This window comes from Mobula hypostoma, chromosome 3 (genome assembly GCF_963921235.1).
Source record: "Mobula hypostoma chromosome 3, sMobHyp1.1, whole genome shotgun sequence".
Lineage (NCBI taxonomy): Eukaryota > Metazoa > Chordata > Chondrichthyes > Myliobatiformes > Myliobatidae > Mobula > Mobula hypostoma.
The window spans coordinates 188,456,066-188,480,443 of NC_086099.1; the positions used below are offsets into that span (position 1 = coordinate 188,456,066).

The following is a 24,378-nucleotide window of genomic DNA, read 5'->3' on the forward strand; positions in this document are numbered from 1 at the left end:
GAATGAAAATCCAGCAGCTGAACCTTTGTTAGATCATGGTACACTTGTAGACTTAAACAGGGAAACTTTTAACTTGTTACAACTGGAAGTAATGAGGCTGTGAAGGAATTAAAATGGACTGACAATATTATATTACCACTGTAGGTACCTACCAGTGAGCTCTCCTTAGGTCCTAATCCAAAAATGTTACACAGTCCATGGATATGCTCAGAGTGTCCACAATTGTTGCCATTCCTCTATGCCACCATAGCACGCCCACAACTTACTGATCCTAACACATATATCTTTGAGATGTGGGAAGAAACTGGAGCACCCCGAAAAAACACATGTTGTTATGGCTTAAAACTCCTTACAGACAGGGCGGGAATTGAATCTGGTTGGCTGGTATTGTAACAGTGTAACGCTAACCGCTATGCTACTGCGCCAACCAGTAGCCCATTTTAATATGTAATTTAGGATTCTAGGAACCTGAGTGCCAGTTTAGATCAGACCATTTTACATATGTACCCTGCACCCACCAATCAGTCAGAGGCCTTAATGCCAAAATTAATCTGAAGTGAGTTTAATTTTTGGAATTTTTTGTACTGGGAATTAAGGAACATACGTTTTCTAATTCTCGCTAAAATAATTCAAGTCTCAGGTGTCTTGGTAAACTGTCACATCCCTTCCTCTCAATCAAGACCACCTTCCACATAGCCCCTCACCCAAACCACACAAACTTACTTTGCTACTAAGAGAAAACCAAAAAGCTACAGATGCTAGGATTCTGAAATTAAGACAGAAAAAGTTAAATAGCCGTAAAATTAACCTTTTTTTCCTTTCCACTGATGCTGTGTGAGTTACTGAGAACTTCCAGCAATTTCTGTCGATCTTATTCTGAGCTAGGATGCCCAATATTGATCAACCTTAATCAGGTGAGCTGAATCGTGAGGCCCATTTTTTCCCCTGTGACTTTCAGGACAATGTAAATGCAGCGGCCTCAAACTCATAGCAGTTTCTCCTGTAAGAGCGTTGATGGCAGTCAGGCAAACTTCAGAGGAGCAGCTAGAGTTAGCAACTGAGATCAGGAGTCATACCTGCCTCCCTTGTTCCCTTAGAACTTTGCATGATTGCTTTTAATTGGTCATTAATTTCATAGAACATAGAACATAGAAATCAATAGCACATTACAGGCCCATTGGCCCACAATGTTGTGTCGACCATGTAACCTACTCTAGAAACTGCCTAGAATTTCCCTACCGCATAGCCCTCTATTCTTCTAAGCTCCATGTACCTACCTAAGAGTCTCTTAAAAGACCCTATTGTATCCACCTCTACCACCGTTGCTGGCAGTACATTCCACACGCCCACCACTCCGTGTGAAAACTTACCTCTGACATCCCCTTTGTACTTACTTTCAAGCACCTTAAAACTATGCCCCTTTGTGTTAGCCATTTCAGCCCTGGGAAGAAGCTTCTGAATCTCCACACACTCAATATACACCTCTATCAGGTCACCTCTCGTCCTCCATCTCCCCAAGGAAGAAAGGCCAAGTTCACGCAACCTGTTCTCATAAGGCATGCTTTCTAATCCAGGCAACATCCTTGTAAATCTCCTCTGCACTCTCTCTATAGTATCCACATCCTTCCTGTAGGGAGTTGACTAAAACGGAACACAATACTTCAAGTGGGGTCTAACTAAGATCTAATATATTTTTAACATTATCTCACGGCTCTTGAACTCAATCCCATGGTTGATGAAGGCCATCACACCATACACCTTCGTAACAGCACTGTCAACCTGTGCAGCAAGTTTGAGTATCCAATGGACACGGTCCCCAAGATCCTGCTGATCCTCCACATTAATGCTATATTCTGTCTTCATATTTGACCTACCGAAATGAATCATTTCACACTTATCTGGGTTGAAGTCCATCAGCCACTTCTCAGCCCAGTTCTGCATCCTATCAATGTCCCACTGTAGCCTCTGATAACCCTCCAGACTATCCACAACACCACCAACTTTATTTCTCACAGTTTTTTTTCTTTTACTATCAATGTCAAGTGGAGGGTTAAATGGAAAATAAAACATAGAGAATGAAACTTGCTACAGAGCAAGAGCTGCAATCTATCAGCTGATTACACTGGACAACAAAAATTTCCCTTCCTGAATACTTTTGGGTGCATCTTATGGATTTTTGGCTGCTGATCATGAAAATCACCATGAAATTTCCCTATCGTGCACCATTTTTTTTCAAATCACCTGTATTTGTTATTTAAATTCATGATTCAAGTCAAAATAACTGATGCCAAGATTAAGGAAGGCATTTTTGTTGATCCACAAATCAAACAGGTCACCAATCACAAGTAATTCAAAGTACTTGTAGTGGAACTGGAGAAAATTGCATGGAGGTATTCAAAGATGTTGTTGAAAAGTTCTTTGGCAACTACAGAGCACCAAGCTACGTGCAGTTGGTTGACAACATGCTTCAAGCACGCAAGACCATGAAGTGCAACATGACACTAAAGATTAATTTTCTGCATTCCCATTTAAACTTCATCCCCGCAAATCCCTGCTGTCAGTGTCGAGCTTGGTGAAAGCTTTCACTGGGACATTGCAGTCATAGGGAAATTGTATCAGGCAACTGGAATCCATCAATGCTGGCTGATTATTGTTGGATGCTTAAGTGAGAAGCCTCAATCACTGAGTGCAAATGAAAATCATCAACAAAACACCTTAAGTTTAGTTGAACTATTGTAAAGCGTCAGCACCATTATGCAATTAAATGCATTATATTGAATAGAAGTTAATTTCTTGTTTCTGCAAGTTCCTTCATGATACAAGAAGTCTCCAGTTACATTTGTGTTCAGCTTCAAGTGGTCTATCATAAACAGAAAAAAAATTCTGAGGAAGCAACACTTTCGAAAAAAATTTGTTGTCCAGTGTTATATATACTTAAAGCAGAAAATACTGGAAACACTTTGCACTCCAGGCAGTATCTGTGGAAAGAGAAGCAGTTAACTAAATCTCACCCTTTTGTTTCTTTTATTCTAATCATCTATTTTTGCTAATGAAAATTAACTTTGTTTTCTCCCTTTCTTAATTCTAATGAAGTATCTTGGGCCTGAAATATTGACTGCGTTGTCCTTTCCACAGATGCTGCCCGAATCTGCTGAGTGTTTACAACATTTTTTTGCTTTCATTTCAGAATTCCAGCGTGAGCAGTTTGATTTTCAGGAGAATATAAATCTTAAAAATGACAATTCAAGAGGTTGGCTGCATAGAATTATTAATGTGTCATCTGTATATTTTATGAATGTCAGCAATACTCTTGTGATAATATTATTTGAAATTGATAGGTCCAGAAAACCATGCCACTTTATCGAAACATTTACGGTAAGGATTATAATAGAACAAAATAGCAGAAACAGAATTCAAGCAAAGTCCAATCAAACGGCAGCTGATATTTTCTGTTAAAGGGAGTTACTTATTGGTTCAACATGTCTGATAAGGATTAGCATTCTTCCACATCATGGTAAAAGCTGAATGTGTCTCATTTTCTGATTTAGGTGGAGCAATATCAAACATGTATGCCTTGCTAATTGCACGATACAAGCTGTTTCCTGAAGTTAAAGAAAAAGGAATGGCTGCCCTTCCGAAACTAATTGCCTTCACATCAGAACACGTATGAATTTCATTTTTCTTATTCTTGTTGAAACATTGTATAGATAGTGATTGTGCATATATAGTCAAGACCTTTTAAGGAAGAATTGCATCCCATTTTAGAGCAACACACAAACTGATGAAGCATTTCAGACCAAAACATTGACTAATTATTCATCTATATAGATAATGCCTAACCTGCTGAGTGACAACAATATTTTTTGTGTTACTCTGGATTTTCAACATTTGCAGTATCTCTTGTGTTTATCCCAATTTATCATTTTTAATGTTTCCGGTTAATTTAACATTAATAAACATTTGGACAATAATCTAATATCCATCTAAATATCTATATGGTGTCTATCCATTACCAGATTGTCTTCTAATTTCTACAGTAAAGCTGCTGTACTGATCCTGGATGTTGATGTAGCACTAAAACAATATCATATCAAAGCCCACTATCATCGAGTCAGAATTATACAACACAGAGAAAAAGCATTTTGGCCCATACTTCTCCATCCCAACCAAGATGTACAGTATATTCAAGCTAATCCCATTTCCCAGCCCTTCAAATTGTTGTCATCCATCTACCTGTCCCCATATTACTTAAACATATCTAATGTACCAGCCTCAGCCATTTCCTCTGGCAGCTGGTTCTTTATATCTATGGTCATCTATTTAAAAAATTGCTGCTCAAGTTCTTATCAAACCTTTCACCACTAACCTTAAAACTATGTCTTCTGGTTTTTGATTCCCCAACTCTGGGGGAAAAAGATGCTAAACCTATCTATGCTCCTCATGATTTTATATACCTGTATGAAATCACCTCTCAGTCTCCCATGCACAAAAGAGTAAAGACCTAGCCTACCTAACACCCCGCCCATTACTCAATCCCTGGCAATATCCTTGTAAATCACTTTTGCACTCTTTCCATTTTAATCACATCCTTCGTATAATAGGATGACCAAAATCGAACGCAATACTGCAACTGTAGCTTCCCCAATCCCTTGTACAATCACAATATAACCTTACAGCTTCTGCAATCACTGCCCTGATTGATTAAGGCAAACATGCCAAGTGCTTCTTCACTACCCTACCTACCTACGGCTCCACTTTAACAAAACTGTGCATCTGTATCTAAGGTCTCTCTGTTCCACAACAGTAATCAAGGCCCTTCCATTTCATGTAAGAATCTTACTTTGATTTATCCTTCCAAAATATAGCACTTCCCAGTAATCTGAATTAAATTCCATTTGCCATTCCACAGTCCATCCGCCCAGCTGATCACGATCCCATACCCCTCGTCTCTATCTATTGCACTACCGATTTTAGTGTATTCTGTAAATTTATTAATTAGTCCTCGTAGATGCTCATCCAGTTTATTAATACAGATGACAAATAACAATGGGCATAGCACCAAACCCTGGGGTGCAGCACTAGTCACAAATCTCCAGTCTGAGAAGCATCCTTCTCTGTTCATTTTCTGTTTCCTACCATCCAGCTAATTTTGCAGCCAGTTTCCTCACTCTCCTTGGATGCCATGTGTTCTAACCTAACAGAACAGCAAGCCATGCGAGATCTTAGCGAAAGCCTTACTGTTGTCCATATCAACTACGTCTAACACCCTGCCCTCATCAACTTTCTTGGTTAACTCATCAAAAATCTCAATGAAATCCTTAAGACAAGATCCTATGCACAAAACTGTGCAGGCTATCCCTAATCAACCTGTCTTTCCAAATGTAGGTATATCTTATCTCTCAGAATAATTCCCAGCATCTTAGCTACCATGGGTGTTAAGCTAATGAGTCTATAATAACCAGGTATATCCTTACAGCCCTTCTTAAATGAAGGCATAACATTTTGCTATACTTTTGTCGTCCTGCATTTTGCAGGAGGATGGCAATATTGCAATATCTCAGCAAGTGTTCCTGCTGTTTCTTCTCTAGCTACCCTTAGTGTTCTTTGATATCCCTCATCCAGACATGGAGATTTGCCTGCCTTCATATATATTAACACATTCAGCACATCCTCTCCTATAATATGCATTACTCATAAAGTATCTCCATTAACATTGCCAAGTTCCCAACACTTCACCTCTTTCTCCATGGTACAAAATACAGAAGAGAAATAATCATTTAGAATTCTGCCCTTCTCTGGTGGCTTCACACTTAGATTTCCATCTTGGTCTTTGAAGGGCCGTGGCTTCTTCCTATTCAATATTTTCTCCTTAATATACTTTCAAAATCTCTTGAGATTCTCCTTAATTTTCTCTTCCAAACACACCTCTCATGCCTCCTCTTTGTCTCTTAATTTTCTTCTTGCATATCCTCCAGCATTTTCCATATATCACCAGTAATTCACTTAATCCAAGTTGTCTGTACCTGATCCAAACTTTCTTTTTCTTGGCTGGAGTTACAATATTCCTTGACATCCAGGATTTCCAACTCCCAGCCGCTTTGCCTTTTGCTTTAACAGGAACATGCAGTCCTTGAACTTTTGCTATCTCAAAGCCTCGCACTTACCAGAGATCTCTTTAGTTACAAGCAAACCAGTCCAATTAAACTTTGCCAGTTTCTGTCTAATACTGTCAAAACTTCCCTTTCCCAAATTCAGAACTCAAACCTGTTCCTTTCTATAACAATTTCAAAACTAACAGAACTATGGTCAACGGTCCCACGGTGCTCCCAACCCATGATCTCAGTCACTTGCCCTTCCTTAATTCCCAGGAGTAGATCAATCTATGCTCTGTTTGAACACATGAAATTTATGCAATGTAGGACCCCTATATACAATTTGAGGAACTTTCCCTGAACACATGGAAAAAATTTCACCTTATCAAGACATCTATCACTATGGCATTCCCAGTCAATGTTAGGAAAGTTAAAATCTCTTATGGTGATAACCCTATTATTCCTACAACTCTCCCCAACCTTCCTGCACATGTGCCACTAATTTCTGAAGATTTCTTGGTGGCCCAATGTGCAATCCCAACATGGTGATCATTCCCTTCTTATTTCTCAGTGCCCCCATAACCCTCACCAGATATTCCTTCATTAAAAATCATCTCCAATAACTGCTTTAATCAGAAAAGCAACTCTTTCTCCTCTCTTCCCTTCACCCCTGTCTCAGCTGAATCATTGATATCCCACAACATCAAGCTACCATTCCTGCCTTTCTCTTAATCACGTTTTTGCAATGCATGTAGTAACCCATCCCACATACTTATCTCTGCCCTCAGTTCATCCGCATTGCCTCTCACATTAAAGTAAATACAATTTAATCGAAGCAACATTCCTCGCTCTTTGCTATGCTCCTTGCTATCTTGCTATTTTTGCTGTCTTTTCCAATACTACTTTGCCTCACTTCTACTTAGGATCTCATCCAAATGGCAACTCAGTTTAAGCCCTCCTTGACAGCATTGGCAACTCTGCCCACAAAGCTATCTGCCCTCCAGTTGTAACTCGTCTTATAAACATTAATATTTTGCCCTATGACTGGATAAATAGCAAGCACTTCTAGAGTTATTATAATTGTTTACTTTAATACCAAAATCATATATTATTGAATAGGTGATCAAGTTCCCAATAAAGAATAATACTACTAATTGATTGCTCTTCACCATCAGAAATATCATTTACACTGCTTATCAAGGCAGGAATTAATTTTAAGTTACTGCTTTCTTCATACAATGGGTCGGAAGTGAATCTTAACTGAGGTTTCTTTTTTGGTGAAACTTTTTTACTTTGATGTCAGATCTATAATATATCTGCTGCTAAGTTATTACAGATCACACTGTACAAGGAAAAAATTCTAGATGACGATAAAGAACTTGGTACATATTTGAATTCTACTGATTGCAGGTACAAATGTGCTGAAACAATTCGGTTTCTACATATCATCTGTCAACACTGAAGTCTCTGGATAAGAAGGTTGAGAGTTCTTGACCAAATCCAGAATAGCAGTGTAAATTTGAAGCTATCAATCCAGTGTGCAATCAATAACATGATGTGCTTCCTTCTTAATAGCATAAAGGCCCTATTATTCTAAGCCAAGCGTTCCCAACCTTTCTTATGCCATGGACCAATACCATTAAGCAAGGGGTCCCAGTTTGGGAAACTCTGTTCTAACTTACACAAAATGCTGGAGGAACTTAACAGGTGAGGCAGCATCTATGGTGAGGAATAAACAGTCAACATTCAGTCCAAGACCTTCATCAGAACATGATGAATGGCCTCATCACAAAATATTGACAGTTATTCATCTCCATAGGTACTGATTGTCTTCTGAGTTCCTCCAGTATTTTGTGTATGTTGCTCTGGATTTTCAGCATCTGCAGGATCTCCTGTCGGTTATTTTAAGGAAAGGCAGAAAATCCTGTGGAGATACTTATCAAGTTAGACAAGTATCTTCCAAGTCTGGAAAGAAAAAAATAACATGTAGCTTATAGTAGTAACACCTTTTGTCAGAGCTGGTAAAATGAGAAAGCAAGTGATTTAAATTATACAGAGTGAGATAATGGAAAGAACACAGGGAATGCCTTTGACAGGATAGAAGCCAAGTCTGTCGAAGTGACGTAAGTGCTGCTGGTACCATCTAACAGTCATTGATAAATGTTTCTAACTCATGTCTGATTTATTTGGAGGAGTGTAAATAGAGGGAGACAAATGAAGGATGTAGAAAGAAATCAGAACCGGTTGGCTAAGAAAACACTAAGCCTGCATTTCTCCATTCCACCCCCACCCTGACCTTTTCTCAAATACTATTATAGTGAAACTCGGGGTAAACACCTCACCATCTGTCTTGATATGCTGCAGACCTCTGTAGAATGCAAGCTCAACAATTTCAGATCAGCAGCTTTTCCTGTTTGTGCCAGAATAGACCAGCTCTACCTATAACATCAACACAGTTTTTCTCAGTCCAGATACAGTACCTATTCTGTTGGCAAATTCCAACATACACTTAATTTTCTGATTTTCAAAAGCTGCTGTGTTCTGCACTTCACAATTCTGGCATTGTGTTTGGTTTCTATTATTCTTACTCATCTCCAGTTTTAACACTCTTCCAAACACAACAGCATCTCATGAGCTTATAAACATATTTCCCTCTCTCTCATCTTGCATCAACGTGGACAAGCTCCATCATACCACAGACATTTTCTCAGTTCTCCACACTCTTACCCCTCTCTTTAACCTCAAATAGTCTGTTTCTATTTTCACTTTTCTGTTCCATTAACATTTCTTTGACCCAAAGCATTAACTGTAATTTTTTTTCACAGTGCTATCTGACCTGATCAGCACTTCCAGAATTTTCTATTTCTGTTCTATGAGTTTAAATAACACTGGACAAATTTAAATTGAGATTATTTGAATAGATTTGGACTAAATACTAAATTGGCCTTACTCTATCATTACAAAGCCTAGGAAATGGACTTGTTGCTTATAAAACTGAGTATGGGTTCGATGGGTCAGTTGGTCGGTGTCCATATGGAAATTGTCCCATCTCATAGAACATAGAACAAAGAACATAGAATAGTACAGCACAGTACAGGCCCTTCGGCCCACAGTGTTGTGACGACCCTTAAACCCTACCTCCCATATAACCCCCACCCACCTTAAATTCCTCCATATACCTGTCTAGTTGTCTCTTAAATTTCACTGGTGTATCTGCCTCCATCACTGACTCAGGCAGTGCATTCCACACACCAACCACTCTCTTGAGTAAAAAACCTTCCTCTAATAACCCCCTTGAACTTCCCACCCCTTACCTTAAAGCCATGTCCTCTTGTATTGCGCAGTGGTGCCCTGGGGAAGAGGCACTGGCTGTCCACTCTATCTATTCCTCTTAATATCTTGTATAATATTTCCTCTGTCAAGATTCCTTTGTATTCTGTTGAAGTAGTGTGTGGAAGTTGACCCAGTGCTATATCCAATATTTATGAAGTAATCACAAAGAAACAACGGAGCTGATCATTGTCAGAGTCTGATGTGCATAAATTAGCTGTCATGTTTCCTATTTTACAGTGAGTGCTTCAAAATGATTCCATTGGATCTAAATATTTTGCATATTCTGGGGTCATGAAGGCACCACCTCAATTCAAGTTTTGCTTTCATCTTTTCTCTTCATAATATTGTGGCATTCAATAAAATGATTTACATATAAGAATGGCCACTTGAAAAAGCACCAAATGGTTTGCCATGTTCCCAGATCGAGTACAAAATCAGTATCTTCTGAGAAATGAAAGGCAAAGAATAAAAGGACAAAAATACCTCAGTTTTTTCTGCTTTGTAATTATTAGGATCCCATTGATGTGTTTTTCTCTTTGTGTGCTGATTCTTACAGAGTCATTTTTCGATAAAGAAGGCAGCAGCAGCATTGGGGATTGGGACAGATGGAGTGGTTCTGATCAGGTGTGATGCAAGGTAGGTTATTTTACATACTGCCTTCCACTCCTCGAGCAGCAAAGCCCCGCTTCTGCATTCAACCAAATTAAAGATCTCTGCTGACACACAATCTGCATGTGAAATTGCTCAGAGCTCTGACTTGTAGGCAGCACAGCAGTGAAGCAGGCAGAAGGTGACACAGCAGGTTATGGAGATGCTAAATTCTGGTCCAGTCTGCCCTCTGTAGTGGAGGTGAAATATTCCACGACACTATTTTGTAGAAGAGCAGAATTCTCCCCACCGTCCTGGCTAATATTTATCACATAGTAAAGGCATCCGTTAGTCTTGTGAGACCATGTATCTGTGCCTGGAAAGTCTTCACTCTCCAGGGCGCAGGCCTGGGCAAGGTTGTATGGAAGACCAGCAGTTGCCCATGCTGCAAGTCTCCCCTCTCCACGACACCAATGTTGTCCAAGGGAAGGGTATTAGGACCCATACAGCTTGGCACCAGTTTCATCGCAGAGCACTGTGTGATTAAATGCCTTGCTCAAGGACACAATACGTTCCCTCGGCTGAGGCTCGAACTCATGACCTTCAGGTCGCTAGTCCAATACCTTAACCACTTGGCCACGTGCCCACACATATTATTTATCCAAAAACAGAACCTGCTGGAAACTACAATATTTTCTTTTTTTATTTAAGATTTCCAGAATCAACAGTTTTTTTTCAGATTTTCGTCAATAGAACATAACTTGATCACTGTTGCAATTGTGGTTGGTAGTCATTGCGAATATTGGCTTTTGATGAGAGTGCAGATGCCTACATTCCATAGTATTTTGTTGGTTTTAAAGGCATTTGGAACAGCTTCAACTCACAAAGGGATTTATATTAATGAAATTCAGCTTCTCCTTATAGCACATGCCCTCATGGCCAGATGTGAATGCAATACTCTCGATACAGCCTAACCAGTGTTTTATAAAGCTGCAAAGTAACTTGCCAACCCTTCAATTCAATGCATCAACTGATAAAGGCAAGCGTTCCATACACATTTTTTACCATTAAATTAATGCTGGCTCCCAGGAAACAAACTCATTAGTTCCATTCCCTTCCCCTATACCCTTGAAAACTTGTTCTGTCTCTCAGGCCCATCAGTTCCCCTTTTTGCCATTAACCTAGCCAGGATAATTTTAGGCTTATGATCCTCGGTGTTTAGAAGAATGAAGAGTGACCTTATTCAAACGTGTAAGATCATAGGAGGATTTGACAAGGCATATGTTGAGATTAATATTTATTTATTTTATTTATAAATACAGCATGGAATAGGCCCTTCCGGCCCTTCAAACCACACCGCCCAACAACCCCCAGTAAAACCCTAGCCTAATTATGGGACATTTTACAATGACCAATTAGCCTACTGACCGATACATCTTTGAACTGTGGGAGGAATCTGGAGGACCTGGAGAACCCAGAGAAAACCATGCATTCCATGTCGGGGACATAAGGACTCCTTACAGATGACGTTGGAAATTATCTCTAAACTCCAATGCCATGAGCTGGAATAGCGTTGTGCTAAGCCGAACGTTACCATTCATTACTGGAGGGCTTACAGAGAAAGAGATACAGCTGAAAAATAGGGAGGGGTGAATCATTTATAATTAAGGTGTACACAAAGGTCTTCTGTCAAAGTCATGAATCAATCCAACTCCATAAATATAAGATGATTTCTCTAGTTGCGTTGCTTGAATGTTTACATCAGAATTCTGGTTTTTAAGAATGCTTGCATTTTCTGTTGCTAGGTGCTGTGAGACCTATCAATCTCTGTTTGAAAGACAGATGATCCTTTGTCCTTTGTGATGTATTTGGCTCATCAAGCTATCAATCACATACTTCTATGTGTGAGCACCAGCTTCCTTAGCCATTGCAAAACCTAAGATGAGCACAGTGCAAATGAAATACTATAACATGAATAAATGCCTGCAGAATATAGGGTGTAATAAATGGGAATGAAGGCTAAAAATGCATGGGGCTTGTGATAAATTCTGTGCTACAATCTGTAGTTTTGTATGAACCTACTGGTCACAGGGGAGTCATTATCTCAAAATGGATGAAAATTGTAGATAATGACTCTTATTTCATTAACTGTCATTGCAAATCACCATGGCAACCAATTTGAGTCAGATACTGGCTTGTTGGTCAGGGATACAAGATTGTGAATATAGTCGTGCAAGAAAACTAATTTTAAAAGCCAGGAAAAGCCCAACTTGCACAAGGCAAAAACAGATGTTGGGTGGGATCCAAAGGCACCACGCACAATGAAACAAGCTTAACTGGTAGAAATAATTCCACTGGAACAGCCATTTTACTCTAGAAATATAATAAACATTGGACCCAGAAAGCTTGGCAAGAGTGAAGGTAATGAATAATTTCTAAACCAAATAGATACTCAGGGCAATATTTCAATTGGCAGGGTCATATCTTGATTATGACATTTTGGCTCTTCATATAAATGTTTTTGGAATGATAATATAGCTTTCAGTTCATTGTAAACACTGTTTTTAGACAAAAATTGAGTATTGACAGAACTGAAGTAAATGTCAAAGGTGCTGTAAAAACTCAGTACTCAGGAGCACCGTAAACTGGCAGCAGGGATAGGATATTTGACCCCTCTAACCAGCTCCACCGTTCAATAAAATCATGACTGATCAGCCCAGACCTCATCTCCTCATTTCCTCATCTCTACCAGCTCCCAATAAGCCTCAATTTCCCGATCTAACTCCTGTTTAGAAACTTAAGATGATCTGGTCTCCATTACTCCAATAAAGAACTCTAAAAGTTCACTGCCCTCTGTGAGAAGAAATTCCTATGTGTACCTCAGTTTAAAATGACCAGCCTCTCAATACTGTTGCTTCATTCAAGACTTCTGCGCTAATGAAAAGATCTGGACGTAAAACCTGCCATGCCATCTTGAAATTGTTCATGTTTCAATAAGATCATCCAAACTCTATAGAATAGAGACAAACCTGTTTATCCTCTCATCCCAGCAATTAATATACTGTGAAAAGAACTCAACAGGTCAAGCAGCATCTGTGGAGGCAAAAGGATGGCTGACATTTTGGACTGAGACCTTGCACCAGGACTGAGTGTAGAATGATGATAGTCAGTATATTGTGCGAGGGAGGGGTGAGACAGAAGCTGGCAGATAATAGGTGGACACATGAAAAATGAAGAAGAAGCAAAGGTAGATGGAGCTAAGTGTGGGAGGGGTAGACTTAAAGGCTAGTAAGTGACAGGCAGAAACAGATAAGCAAAGAATGATGGGCAGATGGAGCTAGCTGGTAGACAGGATAAGAAAGGTAAATCTAGGGAGCAGAAGCCTGGGTAGATGGGTGATGGACAGATGGAGCAACTGTGTGGCTGGGCACAGTTCAAATTCCGTCTATAAATCTGCTGATGACATAACTATTGTTGGCAGAATTTCAGATGGTGATGAGGAGGCACACAGGAGTGAGATAGATCAGCTGGTTAAGTGGTGCCACAGCAACAACATTGCACTCAGTGTCAGTAAGACCGAAGAATTTATTGTGGACTTCAGGAAAGGGAAGTTGAGGGAACACACACCAGTCCTCAAGGGATTGTCAATATAAAGGGTGAGCAGTTTCAATTACCCGTGTGTCGACATCTCTGAAGCTCTATTCTGGGACTAGCATACTGATACAAACACAAAGAAGGCACGGCTGTGGTTATATTTTATTAGGAGTTTGAGGAGACTTGGAATGTCACCAAGGACACTCTCAATTTTCTACAGATATACTGTAGAGAGCATTCTAACTAGTTGCATCTCCACCTGGTATAGATGGGCTACTGCACAGGATCAGAAAAAGCTTAGAAAGTTGTAAGCTAGCCAGCTCCATCATGGGCCCTAGCCCACCCGGCATCAAGAACACCTTCAAAAGATGATGCATCAAAAATGCAGCATCTGTCATTAAGTACCCACCACCACCCAGGACATGCCCTCTACTCTTTGCTACCATCAAAGAGGAGGTACAGGAGTCTAAAGACAGACACTCAATGTTTCACAAACAGCTTCTGCCTCTCTGCCATCAGATTTCTGAATGGACAATGAATTCATGAACCCTACCTCAATATTTTCTCTTTTTTGTCTAATATATTTCTTATTGTAATTTATAGTAATTTTATTATTATATATTACAATGTACTACTTCTGCAAAACAACAAAATTCACGCGATATGCCAGTAATATTAACCCTGATTCTGATAGCTGAGGGCATGAGAGGTGTCCTGGATGTGGGGGTGAAGGGTGCAGGCAAGAGGAGTAAGGTTAAAGTACAGGTATGAAGAGATAAATTTTTGTGGGGTAAGACCAGCAGGAACAATTAGTGTACCAGAGAAGTATTATAGGTATATCTTAAGTAAGAGATAAAGCAGGGTAGAGCAGGTTTGGGACACTATCATGTTGAAGACTGTGGTGTGGAGATTTGCTGAAGCAATGACATCAGTAGTAGTGTGGGAAATAGTGGCCTGGTGTGTGTTAGTGGAGTCATGAGCAGGGAAGGTATAAGTCTGAATGTTGCAGTCTTGCCTCTGCAAGGTCCAGATTCCAGTATCTGTAATCACTTGTGTCTCTATCCCAGTAATTAATGTTATGCATTTCCTTTGCACTGTCTCCAATTCTATTATGTCCTTTTTTTAAGTAACGCGAGGAAAACTCACTAGCAACCTGTGCAATTAGAAAAACTTCCCTGTTCAGAACTCCAATGCCTCTGCACAAAGGACAAGACGTTTGTATAATTTGTCTTAACTACTTGCTGCAGCTGCCTATAAATCTATAGCAATTCACAAGATCAGATTGCAACTCTTCAGAGAGAAAGATCATTTCAAATCCCACAACAAGTCATAGACTAGGGTCCTATATTTTTAAATTCTTCATACAAAAAGCCAGTTTGCTCCAGATATTGGAGGTGTGCATTTGAGAAATGGCATAATCGCAGTGTATTTTAGATGGAGGTAGTGAGTGTGAATTGACTCTACCTTATACTTAAAATGTTATGGTCCTATTGTTTTTCAAGAACTAGGATATACTGTGCAATGAGCACAATGGCACACTCCAGGAGAGATGATTGATTTTTTGTCAAATTGACTGGCAAATTTTCAAAAGGGAAATGTTACTGGGAAAGACAGGCACTTATTGAAGTCATGGAAGATATGAGAAACAAATATGAGGACAACCAGCTAGATAGGCAGAGAAAGCCTGTATCAGCGAGGAGAATGTCACTGAAATCCAAAGTGGAAAAGATAAACAAGGCTGATAAGAATGAAGAAATTTTGTTCATAAAGAACATGCGATTTTTCCTTGAATCAAGGCAAAATTGTATTATAGTATTAGTTCAGCTGCTTGTAAAATAAAATAGCTTAACAGATTTATCAGGTCCTATCTCATTAAAGTGCTTCAGACTACATTTGTTAAGAATGGAGGAACGTATAAATAGTTTTACATAAAATAAATGAAATCCATTTAAGATCTTATAAAAATGTTATGCCTCGTACTGTATAATTCCCTGTCAGTGTTTTAGACACACTTATGCCAAAAATAATGAAGGCCTTCAGGGTTGGACTAGTATCTCCATGCGACAAATCTGAAACAATGGATGTCTACTGCAGGATCCATCCCAAATGTACGCCTAGTGTCCAAAGCCTCCCTCAGATGCATCAGTCTAGTGTGGGGCCTTTGGCCTGGTGTTTACGGATGTTGGTGATCCCAGAATCCCGTCACACGTACATTGTCCCATCTCTGTGCAATGGCTGCAAATGTGGATGGAAACATTGTCAATGGAATAATTAACAATTTCCTAGTCACTCACAGTTGGGGTAAATTATTTTTCACCATGCAATCTCTGTTGGCAAAACAGATGAGTTCCCCAATAGATAAATAATCCCCAGTACTAGAAAACAGTGTACTGTGGTTGTTCAGAAATGAGGGGAATCAGTTACCTGCCTACTAGATATAATATACTACAATATAATATATATTATATTTGTAGACTATATATAATATATAGTACAATCTATATTATCCATCAGAAACAGAAATCAGGCACTAGCTCTGAAGTGTGACCTTGATTCTGTCAGCATGAACTCTCTAACCTTTCATCCCTGTGAATGTTTTGAATCGCGGCTAATTTGTGTTCAGTATTTTCAGGTATAATTAACTGACACTCTGAATAATTTCCTTCACCTCATTCACCCTTTCCAAAGTGAAGTAGTAATTTTTTTGTCTGCGTAATACAGTCAAGTATATGGTATAACGCCCACAGCAAGTCCATTAATTTTGCAATGGGTTAAAAAGCCACTTTCTCTACTGCACACTGTAGCACTTGGCTTCTTTTCACATAAGATGCAAAAATGCTAAACACCATTTACAGAGTTGCAGCAACATTTCAAGTTGTGACTGTGCTTTTCTAAATTTTCAGGGGGAAAATAATACCATCAGACCTTGAGAGAAGAATACTTGAAGCTAAGCAAAAGGTCAGTTCATGTTTTGAATTAAATAAAATCCCAATTAAAACTATTGCGTGTTTCCTATTGTTACGTACCCCGTAACTGGGTTGCCAAACCAGCAGAAATGGATCACTCAGTTGGAGTCTGGAGTACTAGAACTAAGAAAGTTTTATTAAAGAGACAAGCAACACAGTAATCGAAAGGATAATAAATGCAACAATTCAACAATGATAACCACACATGTGCACAGAATTAAGATAACAGCATCAATCAAGCTCTATCGTTGTCTAGGGGTTAAATGACCAATTTCAAAATGACTCAAAGTTCAGTCCAGTTTGTAGTTCAGTTCGCAGTAATCGTTGCCATGGCGATGGACAAGGTGGGGGAAGAGAGACATAGAATAGGAACAACTGATCATTCAGAACGGCTTCACTCACAGACCAGCGAGATGGCTCACAAACAGCATTTGGGCGGGTCCTTGGTGATGTCACCTGAGGTCACCGACTGTGACCCCTCCTCCAGATGCGGTCGATCCTCTGCAGTGAACCCGGCACCCAGGCAAGGGCGGACACACACCGGGTTCCCGCTGATCGTACCTTTCCACCCTATGCGTTGTCTGGGACTTCTCACCCACTCGTGAGAAGCGCACCGCTTCCAGGGTCTCGTTACCTCGGGTGGCGTGTGTCTGTCTTAGCGAACCTGTCCCTTTTTATCCCCCTGCTGGGGTATCGCCTGTCCATCACTTCAAACAGTTCAGGGCTCAAAGGGGGGAGCCGCTCCAGACAGCTCTTCCTCCCACATCCCTTCATTACACATCTCCAGACGCTGCTCCATTGTTCCTTATCTCTCCTTCCCCTGAGGGCAGGTGGCAGACCAACTGCTGATGCCACTGATGCTAGCCCAGGCCAGCAAACATCTTAATTTTATGTGTATTCTCGTAACACTATGCACATTTATAAATTAGGCATGAGCTTCCTGTGGATGTTAAAACAGTACAGAGCACTCAGCTGTCAGCTGTCAGCTGTCAGTATATATACAGGGACATAACATATAGTCAAGGATTAAGGAGTGAATATTGAGATTGGGATAAAGATTCAACAGCCCAGATAGCTTTAATGAGTAGATATTAGCATTCACTTTCTGGGACTGGTTTATACTGCTGTGTTAATCTGTCCAATAGGCAGCACCTTGGGATCAAGGATGAATTGCTTCCCCTACAGTGGAAGTACATACCTGTAACTTCTTCAAACATGGGGTAGTCGTTGCACACTTGCTGCCACATGCATATGGCAGGGTGTGGCCCTATTCCAATGACAGAAGGTGTAAAGACATAGAAGACCAGTTTCTGTAGTTTAATTTAAGCATTGACTCATCATCTATCCACACACATTCAGAAGAGTACAAATATGCCTCAAGTCCTCTCCCTCTCAACCGACAATTCCTTCAGTAATCCCTTGCTGCTCCCCACCTACAGAAATTTGTTTCACTCTCTTTTCCATCTCCCATTCCCTGCCCCACCTCACCCCCCACTCTCCCTTGCCACTGGTCATCCTCTCCTTGATCCCAGCAGATTCACCACCCAAATCTTAAACAGGTCTTCAAACCTCCCCTACCCTTTGGGAAACTCCAGCCTTCCACCCAGTGAGACTGACAGACCATGGCTATCCAGTTCACTGTGAACAGGTAATAGGACGGGCAGTGGTTCTGTTGACTGATGGGAGACATATTTTTCCTCAGGAAAAGCATCAACACCCACCTCTGACAGTCACAACCCTCTTTATAAATCTTCACTTGAATGTCTTGGATATGCATTGGAAAGTTGCAGTTCTTACATTTTCCTGCATGGCATTTTCAGACATTTTGGGAATTCAGAGCAGCTTCCAGTTTTTGGAAAAGGGAAACCAGAGTGAATAAATGAATATACGTAAATCCTGACATTTATCTCGAGAATAGTAAAAGCCCTGGGGCAGATTATTAATAGAAGCTTTTGGTAAAAATTTCATAAAGGGAAAGGATCAAAATAAAGGCCCCTTCTAAGTCTTATACGTTATTTACATTACCATTAACTTCAAACTATATGTTGTATTATTGTTAGCTCAAAACTATACAATTTAAATTACCAACACCTCTGAAGCAAATCAGTTACTTTATTTCCATACACTAAACATGCATTTCCCTGAGAGAAATTTTGCATGATTTCCCCAATCCAGAAGTAAGCAAATAAAAATGTTTTTTTTTTCATTTGGGATCAGAAGTGTGAGGATTAACCAGAAATACCATTATGGGTTGTGGGGGGAGGATGGGTGGGAACTAAGGCCCACAATCAAATGTCAGTAGCTCTGAATATAGAACATAATTGAGAATTGAGTGTTATGAAGGTCAGACACACAATCATTTAAGTGGCAGAAGATTTCATAAACACTATCAGGTGTTGTGGGTGATGGAAAAATTCAGGCATTTGGTCGGGTTCTAACAGACAATTGCATTTTGGGTTTATTGGACACATGTTCTGATGTCAGTGGGAGTTTAGTACCTCCAGGAACATTGACATGAGGGCAAGGAATGTGGGGCATACATTGAGAAAGATTGCTTGAGAATCTGCCTGCAAAATAACGGCTGTGTTCGCCTCCAAGGCAATGAACTAGGTAACAATAGGTCCTCCTAATTTATGACAAGGCAGATCTTAGTCTTGGAATGTGCTTCAGTGTGATGACATTGAATTATGTTGTTTTAATAAATCTTATCAGAAGGTGCTTTAAATGCTCTTTGATGTATTCCACATGTGAATGGAAGAAATGAATCACAGAGAGTACCCAATCTATTTCTGTGCATGGAAGATATAAATCAGAGTGTACAAAATCTATTTCTGTCCATAGTATACTGGATGAGAGAATTTCTAGGCCATTGTTTGACCAAAGGAGCAATTGATTATTTCAGACTGTCTATTCTAAATGCAAACAAATATGTAGTCACCACATTACTGAAGTGTCAATTTATATATAAACTCTTTTTGCTGGGAATTAGTTCAATTGATACAGGTTTATGTTTGGCATAACAAACAGAAAGCCAAATGACCTGCTTCTGCGCTTACAATCCTTGGTCTCATCTCAGCAGTTGATAGAATCCAATAGATCTGAGCCACGATTTAGATTAAACAGAGAATGAGATATAATAGATCATACAGCACAGTACAGGCCTTTTAATCTACTCTAAGATCAATCTAACCTTTCCCTCCTATATAGTCCTCCATTTATCTATCATCCATGTGCCTAGCTAAGAGTTTCTTAATGTTTCTTTATTTATCTGCCTCTATCATCATCCCTGGCAGGACATTCCAAGTGTTGACTACTCTTTGTATAAAAAACTTACTTCTGACATCCCCCCGCCCCACTATACTTTCCCCCAATTACCTTAAAATTATATCCTCTTGTATTAGCTATTTCTGCTCTGGGAAAAAGTCTCTGGCTATCAACTTGATCTATGCCTCTTAATATCTTGTATACCTCAAAGTAAAGCAAACAAGGAATAACATAAAGAAACATAGAGTTTTACATCTATAACAAATGTAATATTAAAATTTGTCCTCTGTCGGCCAGCAACTTTAATTCCAAGATGACCATTACTCCTGGAGGGAGGCCAGCAAAAATCAATCCCAAGTTGGAGTAGGAAAGCCTGACTGCTCCTTGTTCTTTTCACAAGCAGTGCTGAAAGCTTCAATCTAATCCATTGGTTTGAGAATCATTTAGTTCTAATGTATGTAGACCTGTGTTACTTCTGTCAGTATGTCCTTCTACACCTATTGACCGACTAGAGAGCAGGCTATTCTGGACTGGGTTTTGAGCAATGAGGAAGGGTTAATTAGCGATCTTGTCGTGAGAGGCCCCTTGGGTAAGAGTGACCATAATATGGTGGAATTCTTCATTAACATGGAGAGTGACGTAGTTAATTCAGAAACAAAGGTTCTGAACTTAAAGAGGGGTAACTTTGAAGGTATGAGACATGAATTAGCTAAGATAGACTGGCAAATGACACTTCAAGGATTGACGGTGGATATGCAATGGCAGGCATTTAAAGGTTGCATGGATGAACTACAACAATTGTTCATCCCAGTTTGGCAAAAGAATAAATCAAGGAAGGTAGTGCACCTGTGGCTGACAAGAGAAATTAGGGATAGTATCAATTCCAAAGAAGTAGCATACAAATTAGCCAGAGAAAGTGGCTCACCTGAGGACTGGGAGAAATTCAGAGTTCAGCAGAGGAGGACAAAGGGCTTAATTAGGAAGGGGAAAAAAGATTATGAGAGAAAACTGGCAGAGAACATAAAAACGGACTGTAAAAGCTTTTATAGATATGTAAAAAGGAAAAGACTGATAAAGACAAATGTAGGTCCCCTGCAAACAGAAACAGGTGAATTGATTATGGGGAGCAAGGACATGGCAGACCAATTGAATAATTACTTTGGTTCTGTCTTCACTAAGGAGGACATAAATAATCTTCCAGAAATAGTAAGGGACAGAGGGTCCAGTGAGATGGAGGAACTGAGCGAAATACATGTTAGTAGGGAAGTGGTGTTAGGTAAATTGAAGGGATTGAAGGCAGATAAATCCCCAGGGCCAGATGGTCTGCATCCCAGAGTGCTTAAGGAAGTGGCCCAAGAAATAGTGGATGCATTAGTGATAATTTTTCAAAACTCGTTAGATTCTGGACTAGTTCCTGAGGATTGGAGGGTGGCTAATGTAACCCCACTTTTTAAAAAAGGAGGGAGAGAGAAACCGGGGAATTATAGGCCGGTTAGCCTAACGTCGGTGGTGGGGAAACTGCTGGAGTCAGTTATCAAGGATGTGATAACAGCACATTTGGAAAGCGGTGAAATGATCGGACAAAGTCAGCATGGATTTGTGAAAGGAAAATCATGTCTGACGAATCTCATAGAATTTTTTGAGGATGTAACTAGTAGAGTGGATAGGGGAGAATCAGTGGATGTGGTATATTTGGATTTTCAAAAGGCTTTTGACAAGGTCCCACACAGGAGATTAGTGTGCAAACTTAAAGCACATGGTATTGGGGGTAAGGTATTGGTGTGGGTGGAGAATTGGTTAGCAGACAGGAAGCAAAGAGTGGGAATAAACGGGACCTTTTCAGAATGGCAGGCGGTGACTAGTGGGGTACCGCAAGGCTCAGTGCTGGGACCCCAGTTGTTTACAATATATATTAATGACTTGGATGAGGGAATTAAATGCAGCATCTCCAAGTTTGCGGATGACACGAAGCTGGGCGGCAGTGTTAGCAGTGAGGAGGATGCTAAGAGGATGCAGGGTGACTTGGATAGGTTGGGTGAGTGGGCAAACTCATGGCAGATGCAATTTAATGTGGATAAATGTGAAGTTATCCACTTTGGTGGCAAAAATAGGAAAACAGATTATTATCTGAATGGTGGCCGATTAGGAAAAGGGGAGGTGCAACGAGACCTGGGTGTCATTATACACCAGTCATTGAAAGTGGGCATGCAGGTACAGCAGGCGGTGAAAAAGGCGAACGGTATGCTGGCATTTATAGCGAGAGGATTCGAGTACAGGAGCAGGGAGGTACTACTGCAGTTGTACAAGGCCTTGGTGAGACCACACCTGGAGTATTGTGTGCAGTTTTGGTCCCCTAATCTGAGGAAAGACATCCTTGCCATAGAGGGAGTACAAAGAAGGTTCACCAGATTGATTCCTGGGATGGCAGGTCTTTCATATGAAGAAAGACTGGATGAACTGGGCTTGTACTCGTTGGAATTTAGAAGATTGAGGGGGGATCTGATTGAAACGTATAAGATCCTAAAGGGATTGGACAGGCTAGATGCGGGAAGATTGTTCCCGATGTTGGGGAGGTCTAGAACGAGGGGTCACAGTTTGAGGATAGAGGGGAAGCCTTTTAGGACCGAGATTAGGAAAAACTTCTTCACACAGAGAGTGGTGAATCTGTGGAATTCTCTGCCACAGCAAACTGTTGAGGCCAGTTCATTAGCTATGTTTAAAAGGAAGTTAGATATGGCCCTTGTGGCTACAGGGGTCACGGGGTATGGAGGGAAGGCTGGGTTCTGAGTTGGATGATCAGCCATGATCATAATAAATGGCGGTGCAGGCTCGAAGGGCCGAATGGCCTACTCCTGCACCTATTTTCTATGTTTCTATGTTTCTATGTTAATCCCCTGGTTTGATGGTAATGGTAGAGTGAAAGATAATACTAGCATAAGGATACAGGTTGTGGTGGAATACGCCCCTGCTGCTGCCGGTCTACAAAGCCAATGAGTGCCCAGCTTTGAACTCTCCTGTCTATTATGAGCATATCCCAATTGGCACAGATTGTAGTGTGACACAATGTGATGGAGGGTGTCCACAGTATGAAGCTGGAATCTTGTCTTAACAAGGATTTTGCACCAATTATATAAATGGTGAGGAGATGGGTTCAAAAGGCTTATCCCTTTTGTTGGTTCACTCACTGTCCATTGCAGACCCAATCTTCAGGTATCAGCCTGTGCTGATGTTGCAAAGCTACTTTTGGTGATGGCATTTTAGTCACCTAGCTAGAATACATTCTTAGTCGTAGTCATAGTCATAGTCATACTTTATTGATCCCGGGGGAAATTGGTTTTTGTTACAGTTGCACCATAAATAATAAATAGTACTAGAACCATAATAGTTAAATAGTAATATGTAAATTATGCCAGTAAATTATGAAATAAGTCCAAGACCAGCATATTGGCTCAGAGTGTCTGACCCTCCAAGGGAAGAGTTGTAAAGTTTGATGGCCACAGGCAGGAATGACTTCCTATGACGCTCTGTGTTGCTCAACATAGAAAAACACAGGTTCATCAACTGAGTGAGTGATGCTGGAGAAGACAACTCCCTGCCTATGTATGACCCAATGTCATTAGACATTGTTGGGTGGGTTCCATATCAAGGTCCTATTAAATGTGAAATTGTGATGGAGGATTCTGACACATCAGCTGCTGATAATTTTCTTTGAGGATGTCACTGTCAGGTTGTCCATTTTGGGCACCAAACCAAAGATGTTTGTGAGCAAGACTTTACTGTTTCTACATTAAATGCTGAAGACATTGATCTCTATCCAGTTTTATTCTTTTCCAGTTTCAACATAGTGATTACAGTATAAGTTGCTAGCTAGGTCATCATTTGGTGGCGGGAAGGAGGGGGAAGCAAGAGTGGAAATTACACAGGCCTGGAGCCACATATGTACAGACATCTTTACTATGACAGGTTTTTTTTAAAATTCAATTTAACTGAATTTAAACTAATTGAAATTTCACAAATGACATGATGGGATTTGAGCTAGTTTGATCATTTAAATATTGCACCAGCATAACATATGCTTATTTCCTGAATATGTTTGCACCAGCATAACATATTCATATTTCCTTCTCATGTGAGTTTCTAATCAGGTTTTTCTATTCTGTCCAGGGCTTTGTTCCATTCTTTGTGAATGCTACTGCTGGCACCACAGTGTATGGTGCCTTCGACCCTCTAGCAGCCATTGCCGACATATGTCAGAAGTACAAGATCTGGATGCACGTGGATGTAAGTGTGTCTGATCACATTTGCCATTTTCCTCTCAAATCCTAATCCTGTCCACTTATTCCAGTAGGAAGATAGCTCTTCACAAAGCTTTCATCAACTTTCATATTTTAAACTGCAGCCTTACCATCTTCACATTGTAGATGCCCAGGTTGTGTCACACCCAGCCTCCACCTATCTCAATAAAATTCTGATTAAAATTCAAAATATAGTATCTCATTTGAAGATATTCTTAACTTATTTAATTCAATGGCAAAAGTTAA

The 24,378-nt window shown here is 40.1% G+C and overlaps 1 protein-coding gene across 1 annotated transcript in view; it reads left to right on the plus strand.

Moving 5' to 3' along the window:
* Window positions 1–24,378, plus strand: part of gad2 (glutamate decarboxylase 2) — a 113,925-nt gene that overhangs the window by 67,256 nt on the left and 22,291 nt on the right. Inside the window, exons 8-11 of the mRNA XM_063044264.1 lie at window positions 3,549–3,664; window positions 9,982–10,061; window positions 16,511–16,565; window positions 24,002–24,118. Of these exons, the coding sequence (XP_062900334.1) occupies window positions 3,549–3,664; window positions 9,982–10,061; window positions 16,511–16,565; window positions 24,002–24,118 (368 nt within the window). The remainder of the gene's footprint in view (window positions 1–3,548; window positions 3,665–9,981; window positions 10,062–16,510; window positions 16,566–24,001; window positions 24,119–24,378) is intronic.